Below are 8,518 nucleotides of genomic sequence, written 5' to 3' on the forward strand. Positions count from 1 at the left end.
CTGGTCCTGTCTCCTCGGCTGGGCCCTGCGCATTCCCTCACGGGAGGGGCCGGTGACCTGACGGCAGAGTTGCTCAGGGTGACGGGGCCGCTGTGTCTTCTCTGACCCTCCCCGTTGGAGCCTCTGCCTTTCCTACGGGGTCTGTAGCAGCAGGCTCTTCACGGGAAGGGTCCAGAGCCCCGGGAGACCTCACTCCCCTCCAGGATGGAGGGGTCTTCAAACTACGGCCCGCGGGCCACATGCAGCCCGCAGAGGAGTCTGATCCGGCCCGTCAGGTTTTTTGGGCAGTGAGCGCAGCAGAGGTGTTACAGTAGGAATTAGTAGTTCATATAGTCCGGCCCTCCAGCTCTCTGAGGGACCGTGATCTGGCCCCCACTTTAAAAAGTTTGAGGACCCCCTTTAACCGTTAAAGGCTGAAAGCAGGTCACACCCGGTTGGGGCTATCCTGCCAGAGTCCTCCATCCTGACTCACCATTGTCCTTACGGGAGAAGGGACCTCCGTGCCGGTGGCAGCCGTCCTGCATTATGCCCGATGGTTCCTGGGCAGGAGCAGGGTTCCTCGGGGGCCCCAGCTCTGCAGTGAAAGCAAAGGAAATCAAGTGAGAGCTCAAGGCCGTGGACAGGGCAATACCAAGGTACCCTGCACTAACACCTCAGCATCAGAACCGGCTACAGGGCTGGTTAAAACACCCTCCTCTGCGGTTCTGATTCATGGGGCCTGGGGACCCGCATTGCTACCAGGTCCCTCGGGGTGTCGACGCTGCTGGGGGGTACCCCACTTTGTGAACCATCGGTGAACCTCTCCCCCAGGCCTCCCCACGCTGGCAAAGACACTTGTCGCCCGTCGTCTTTCTTCCCCTTCCACCCTTCCTGGTGAGCAGGATGCCGGGACAGGGGTACGGCCTCAGTCGCCCTGCCTGACGGTGACCATGCCCGCCTCTTGCAGGGAGGAGAAGGAGCGGTGGATCCGGGCCAAGTATGAGCAGAAGCTCTTCCTGGCCCCGCTGCCCTGCACCGAGCTGTCCCTGGGCCAGCACCTGCTGCGGGCCACGGCCGACGAAGACCTGCGGACGGTCATCCTGCTGCTGGCGCACGGCTCCCGGGACGAGGTGAACGAGACCTGCGGGGAAGGCGACGGCCGCACGGCGCTGCACCTGGCCTGCCGGAAGGGGAACGTGGTCCTGGCTCAGCTCCTGATCTGGGTAGGTCGCCCGAGTCCCCGGTCAGCAGCGGAGGCACTGTGGGTACCATGGGTGCCAGCCTGGGTGTGGGACTCCGTGTGGAGACTCCTGCTGTGAGGGCTCTCCTGATAAAAGGCGGGAATGACGTCAGTGGATGTGCCATCCTCCGGTGGGGATTCTTTGTTCATCTTTTTAGGGTACCCTTTTGGGCCCAGCATGTTGGGTGGGGGTCTCTCGTCTTTGTCCACACACACACACACACACACACACACACACTCCCATTATGTTTTAGGAGGTAGGGATAGACTAGAAGGATAAAGACTGAATGGTTTAGATCACATGTGTCAAACACAAGGCCCGCGGGCCAAATCAGACCCACCAGGCCTTGCAATGTGGCCCGCACCGCGCTGTCATCACTGCAGTCCGCTGCGTTTCCATCACAATGACAGTTTATGACTGTTCAGTAAACCATTCGGCCCGCGATTTAGGCTGGATTTTAGATGTTGGCCCCTTCTCTGATTGAGTTCGACACCCCTAGTTTAGATGGTTTTCCCAGCACCAGACATCGGGATTTTTCATTCACATAACACAAAAATGCTAAACCCTAAACTGAGAGGTTTGATATTGTAGGAGTTTGTCAAAGGGCTTTGTCTGGGCCATTCTGATAATTTTTATTAGGGAAGATTATTTTTTTAATTCCCACCAAAGCGTTTGTCGTGAAGCTGGAAGGGGGAGAGAATTAGATGCCCAGATATCAAAATCACTCAAATGTTCAGCTTCACTTGAACAATTGTGTGTCAGTCATTTTGGGCTGCCCTAACAAAATGCCACGGACTAGGGACTTCAACAACAGAAATTTATTTTCTCATACTCCCCAAAGCCAAAAGTCCCAGATCAAGTTGAGGGCCAGGTCAGCAGATGCCTTTTCTTTCCGTGTCTATATGGGGCCTTTCCTCCGTGTGAACACATCCCTGGTGTCTCCTCCTCTTCTTAGGACACCAGTCTTATTGGATTAGGGCCCCATCCATATGCCCTTAATTACCTCTCTGAAGGCCCTGTCTCCAATATAGTGGCAACTTGGTTCTTGAACTTAATTTGTTCCAAAAGGCTGTTCAAGAAGCGATTTGTTCAAAAACCAAATCATTTTTTTTCCCCATTGAAAATAATGTAAATTGAATTAATCTGTTCCAGACCCCCAAATGATTGATTCCCTGTTGTAAATTTTCTTACATACAGTACGTGCTTCGTGTACTATTTAGTCGATAATTAAGCACTTCTCTTAAATTTATCCGACCACGCCCTCCTAGCCTCAAAGGACTCACTTTCAGCACTTGGTCCAGGGGTGGCTTTCAGATCAGCAAGCAGAGTCTGTGCTTGTCCATATATCTTTGCCCGGAAATGCTGTCACTGGCTAACTGCTCTTCCTGTATCCAAACAACAACGGTTTTTCTACCTTTTCATTGGCCTGTGATCATTGTTTTTCTCACACCCTTAGCAACGTCAGCACTCTCGATGATGGCCTCTTCATGTTCTGAAATTGTGCTAATTGTTGATTTGCAAGCAACAAAAGCAGTCTCTCCTTTGTTGCCTGAGAGACGCTTTTTGTCATGCTGAGGTATCAGCATAAAAGGGTTGCCAGGTCAAAAACCAAAGTTTGGTTGACAGCCGAGACTTTTTTTTTCTTTTTTTTTCTTTTTTTTTTGTGAACAACTTGGTCAAGAATCGAATTGTTCAAGATGGGAGGGAAACCTTTGAGAAGAAAGGTTTGAGTGTAAGTCACATTCTGAAGTGCTGGGGTTTAGGACTCCCACCATATGGACTTGTGGGAGGGGGGTGGGGGAAGACACCACGCAATTCCATAACAGATTGCATACCATCTTTCCCTCCAAAAGTCCTTTTAATTGCAGCACTCCATGCTGACAAGATTCCTAAATACTGTTGGGAGTGGAAGTCAGTCAGTCAGTCCACCCTTTTATTAAAAAATATATGTGTTTCTAATTGATTTTATTTTATTACTTTTCATTTTTAGAGACAAGCACCAATCAGATGCCTCCCATATCAATGTTTCTCTCTCACACCCATGTTTCAGACGGGCAGTTTTTGGTGCACAGGACTACACTCCAAACAACTGCGCCACCTGGCCAGGGCATCGGCCCGCCCATTTTCTTTCTTTCTTTCTTTCTTTATTGATTTTAGAGAAAGGAAGCAAGAAGGAGAGAAACACTGAAATTGTTGTCTCCCTTATTTATGCACTCACTGGCTGCCCCTTGTATGTGCCTGCCTGGGGATTGGATCTGCAGCCTTGGCGTGTCGGCCGGCTCTAACCCGCCGAGCCCCGTGGCCAGGGCCACCGTCCTTTTCAAGAGCAAGAACCGCGGAAGCGTTAGCGCAGTGAACCCAGTACCTCACTGTCCTCTCAGGCCCTCGCCATCAGAGCCCCTGAGAAACGGTCAGTGTGAGATGCACATCACAGCGCCGTGCACACCCGTGACAGTTTACAGAGTGCCTAGCAGCCCAGGGCAGAAGCCCGAGCTCATTCTCGGGGAGGAATGCCGGATGGCTATAACCTGTCGTGCTTTTGCGTAATTCTTAATGACGTGAGAAAACGGTCCCAGTACAGTGTTCAGCAAAGGGGAGAAAAAGATACGCATTATACTCGTGTAAGTTTTACCTCAATTACACATTCAGACTCAAAGGAAAACCATCTGAGGGAAATACGCGGAACTGTTAACCGAGATTATCCGTGGGTAGATCCTAGGCGATCTTTTTTTTCCTTACGCTCTTTATGTATTAACTGTGTGTGACCCACAATGAAAACAGAATGCCTCTGAGATTTTAAAATGATCGTTTTTTTGTGTGTGGGTTTACAATTGGAAGGTCAAAACAGACATAGCAAAGCCAGAGCCACCCATGGCCCATCTCAGGTGCACCGAGGAGGGGCTTTGAGTTGCAAAAGCACATTCTTGCCTGAATGCATGCCCCTCGGAGCCAGGCTGTCCTCCAGCTCAGGGCAGGCGGTTCCCGCGCTCGGCTGCCCTGGCCCTCCCTTCCCCCTCCATGCCCCCGGACACTAACATGGCTCTGTTGCCTCCGCAGTACGGGGTGGACGTCATGGCCCGCGACGCGCACGGGAACACGGCGCTGGCCTACGCCCGGCAGGCCTCCAGCCAGGAGTGCATCGAGGTGCTGCTGCAGTACGGCTGCCCCGACGAGCGCTTCGTGCTTATGGCCACCCCCAACCTGTCCCGGAAGAGCAATAACCGGAACAGCGGCAGCGGGCGGGTGCCCACCATCATCTGAGGGGCGTCAGTGCGCGCCCCCCCCACGCCTGCCACCCCTCCCTCTTCCTGGTGGGGTCACCTGCCACCCACCCGCCCTCCCTCACCCGCAGTGAAATCACAGAACCTGGACAGCCCTCGCGGAGGCGAAGACGAGGCCCGGAGGCTGCAGGATCGATCGTGTTTCCACAAACTCCCCCCCCATGGGGCTACAGGAGCGACCGGCTGGCCTTGGTTGGTTGATGATAGCACATGGCGCGGGACCCCGGTCCCGTGGCCTACAGACAGAGCTGGGCACAAGGGGCAGGGATGGACAGAGGGGGAGGGGAGGCGGCAGCGAGGAGAGGGGAACTCTCCTTAACTGGCAGTTAAGCACATCAGTACATTTCACCTCTACCGAACGGAACACTTGCATCTATCTCATCTCTTCTCCGAGGAGCTTGACGGCATAAATCAGGAGCAAGCCGAGTTTGTCAGGTCTGAAGCCCCTATGATGGTATGTGTCAAATCAGTTGTAGCTAATCTGTCCCGGGAGAATGCTGGCTTCATTACACTTGTATAGTTGAGTTCTTGCAGCATTACCGCTGTTTAATAGAACATGATTAGTCATCACCGGGAAGAAAGCATATTAGCCGAGGAGGCAGTTACGCAGCACGCTCCGGTGATTGCCGCGATGTGATTGCAATACTCTTAGAAGCATCATATTATCCCAGACATGTTCTTCCGAGCCCTTGGAGCCCTCCTTTCTAAATTCACTGTCATAATTTAGTATCTGTTTAATTTTTCAGTCCAAAGAGAGGAAATCAGTTGCTGAGTAGCATTTGACTGCAGTCTCCTTGATGCAAAAACAAAATGGGAAAAATAAATAAGAGCAACTCAGAAATTCCAGAGGAAATCACAAATTTCAGCTAACGGTGACATTTCGGGTGCATTTAAGGAAACCGGATAAATGCATAAAAAGCTACTCCCCCTCCCCCCAACCAGCTCCAAACAGGAGAGATATTTTATGTCCTTTTGCCAAGGTGGGCGTCTTGGGTCTCAGTCACTCCCGGGCCACATTGCCCAAGTCACACAGGCTCCTGTGTTATGTCTCCAGATGAGATGTGTGGAAATGTATTGGAATAAAAGAAGTTCATAAATATGCATTGATTTTTGTACAGACGAATGGCACCTCTGTTAATTTATAAATGGAACTGGATGTGAACTAATAATGTGCAACTAGTTGAGATAAGCGGGTTACAGATCATTGTACATGGAGAGTGTTCGCAGCGGTAAACACTTCCATTAACGTGATATACAGCTTGGAAAAGGGGGCGCATCAGAATAAGATGGTAGTGCAATTTGCTTATTAAAATCGAGAGAAAGGAGAAGGAAAAAAAAAAGAAGGCCCGAGCCTATTAGAGAGGGGGGAGGGGGCACGTGAGCCCTCCTTGTGACTTAGACCTGAGACCGCTTTTGCTGGCCAGGGGGAGGGGCTGTGCCAGGCAGGATGTGATTTTTCCAAATGCCAGGCCCGGTGCTTGGCAGTGGTAGACGGGGACCCCCACCAACGGTTCTGTGGCCGGACTGGTGGCCAGGCCATCCATTTCAGGCCGGCCCCTTGAGTGTCACCCTGGGATCAGGCTGCTGCAGGCTTCAGCCACCTCCAGCGGGGTAGCTAAACACAAACCCGGACACCCTGGGTTAGAAAGGAAAGGGGGCGGGGCCTGAGAGATGCGTGGAAAGGTATTGGAATAAAGGAAGGGAAGTTCATAAATAGGCACGGGCAGGTGGCCGTGTGGCAGGGGAAGAGGGTTGGCGCTGGGAACGGGGCACGGGCGGACCTAGCACAGGACCACATCCGCCCGGCGGCCTCAGACGGTCCTCGAGCTCTTGTAGTAAACCTTCTATTTTGTAAGAGGTTTTCCTCTTTCAGTTTAAAAAAAAAAAATTTAAAGTAGGTGTAGGGGGGAAATAAAGCTTTATACAGAAGTTATACGTAGGTCGGTGTTTCGTGGGCAAAGCTCTGTGGATTGGAACGTGGCAGTTTCCGGGAAGGGCAGGTGCAGACGGCAGGCCCGCGGTCCCTCCGCCGAGGTCGGCCGTGTGGAGTGTGAAGGGGAAGAGAAGTCGAGGCCTGTTTCTGAGGAAGCGGCACTGCCCTCGCCCAGCCCCACACAGCAGCCTCCCCGCAGCCGCTAGCACAGACTGTACGTAGTGAGCACAGATAGAGTATAAATGAAATTCTTAAATTATTTCATCGTAGTGAGTTCCCACGGTAGGGATGCTTTATCACGGGGGAGCCTTCTTTTGAGAGGAAGGCGTTCCTGGCAAGGCTTCTCGTCGGGGTGTATATGAGTATGTACATATTACTATATGTGTTTATAATATAATATTTTCCCAAATGACCTGTTTTTTCCACAGCCTCTCACGGACCCGAATGCTAGATTGGTTCTCCCCCTTCTCTCCCTCCCTCCATCACGGGGACCTCTCGATTCCTCCTTAGAAAACTCGGCCCCTCTTCTCCCGCTTTTCGGCGACGGTGGTGGGTCCAGCCTGCTTCCTTGAGTTTGGGCGACAGAGGAAAGGCATTCGTGGGTCCCCAGGGTTTTGTTTCCCGGCCCAGGAGACTGGCAGCTAATGTTTGTGTGTCTCGGTATCAGACTAGAAGCCCTTTGCCGACAGCGATGTTGACCCGTCTGAAAGCTTCACTAACCCCCGGCTGGTGTCAGGAAGAACCAGTTTGGGACGGACCTGAGTTTCCATTGTTTGTTTCCTTGTGCGTTCCATGCAATTACCATGACGTGAGAATCCGCACACCCTTCCTGCTCAGAACTCACGTTTTCCCATGGAGGAGAAGCCACCTGCCGGAGAAGGGCCGGTGGCCGCGGGTGAGGGTGGCCATGGTGGCCGAGCTGGGTTCCTGCAGAGGAAGTAGCCTTGATTCTGACCCGGCATGGGTGGGCCTCGAGGATCAGGGTGGACAGATGGTTTCCGAAGCCCAGAACCCTAGTCGTGGTGCCCTCCCAGGAGGTGAGCAGTCTGAGGGTGAGTGAGTGGCATGCTCCCAGGGGTACAGTTTCCTGTCGTCTGGGGAGCACACACTGTGTGTGATCATTGCCGACAGCAGGGCTGCAGGGCGCAGAGAGGGCAGCTCTTCCTGACCTGCCTGGGGCTGGAGTCCCAGGTCAGCACCTCCCTGCGGGGCCCTGCGTCCGGCAATGCAGGACCTCAGCGCCTTCCTCCCCTCTCCCGGTGTCTCGTCTGGCCCGATGAGTCCGCGTGGACCGGCCTCTGCCACCCAGTGTAGGCCCCGGTCTGTCCCAGTGTAGAGTCCTCGCGTGTTCAGGGTCAGGCCCCGTATGTGCAAAGACGCTGTCACCCACCTCATAAGGGAAAAACACGCCCAGCGAGAAAGCCAGCCCAGGGTCAGGCCGGCAGGGGTCACCGGCTTCGCTGTCACACCTGTGCAGCCTTGGGCGCGCCTCCAGCTTCTCGCACTCTCTTCTCGTCTGTGGCACTGGGGTGGCCTTGCAAGGCGTGGTAACGCCAAGCCAGGGCTGGGTGCTCAGAGATGGGTGTGTTTGTTAAGCACTGAGAGGCGGGTAGGACCAAAGCCAGAGGACAGGCCCGGAGAGCTGCCCACGCTGGCGCCCTGTCCTTGGTGTTGGTGATGCGCCTGTACCCCCTCCATCGGAGCCGCTGAGCCCGTAGCTGCTCTGAGGCCCCTGCCCCCGAAGGCCCTCTCCTCGGGGAGGAGCCCAAACTGCCCAGTTACCATCTCGGCAGCCCCACGGGCCAATGTACCCTCCGTCTCTTCCGTCCGGGGTTGGTTTTCCAGAGGCAAAGCAAGGGCGGAGCCTTGCCTCCTGCCACTCATAGTGCTGCCTTAGGCCCAGGGTGACCCCTCGGTCCCCTGCTCCTCCTTGTTGTGTGGACAGGCCCCTCCCTCCAGCTGCCACCCCTGGGCGCCGAGAGGCTGGTGTGTCACACTCCTGTCTGATCCTCGCTTCCTGGTCCTTCTACCTCCTCTGAGCGCCGGAGCCTGTGGAGGGCGCCTTGGCTGGCAGGTGTGGCTCC

General features: G+C 54.1%; 1 protein-coding gene across 11 annotated transcripts in view; it reads left to right on the plus strand.

The window, feature by feature from the left end:
* The window catches only part of AGAP1 (ArfGAP with GTPase domain, ankyrin repeat and PH domain 1), a 396,133-nt gene extending 390,309 nt beyond the window's left edge, over window positions 1-5,824 (plus strand). For all 11 annotated transcript variants that reach the window (XM_036420716.2, XM_036420719.2, XM_036420717.2 and 8 more), the window contains 2 exons: window positions 947-1,202; window positions 4,278-5,824. In XM_036420716.2, coding sequence (XP_036276609.1) covers window positions 947-1,202; window positions 4,278-4,481 — 460 coding nt within the window. In that variant the 3' untranslated portion in view covers window positions 4,482-5,824. The remainder of the gene's footprint in view (window positions 1-946; window positions 1,203-4,277) is intronic.
* The last annotated feature ends 2,694 nt before the right edge of the window (window positions 5,825-8,518 follow it).

The sequence above is a fragment of the Pipistrellus kuhlii genome, unplaced genomic scaffold (genome assembly GCF_014108245.1).
Source record: "Pipistrellus kuhlii isolate mPipKuh1 unplaced genomic scaffold, mPipKuh1.p scaffold_m20_p_7, whole genome shotgun sequence".
Classification (NCBI taxonomy): Eukaryota; Metazoa; Chordata; class Mammalia; order Chiroptera; family Vespertilionidae; genus Pipistrellus; species Pipistrellus kuhlii.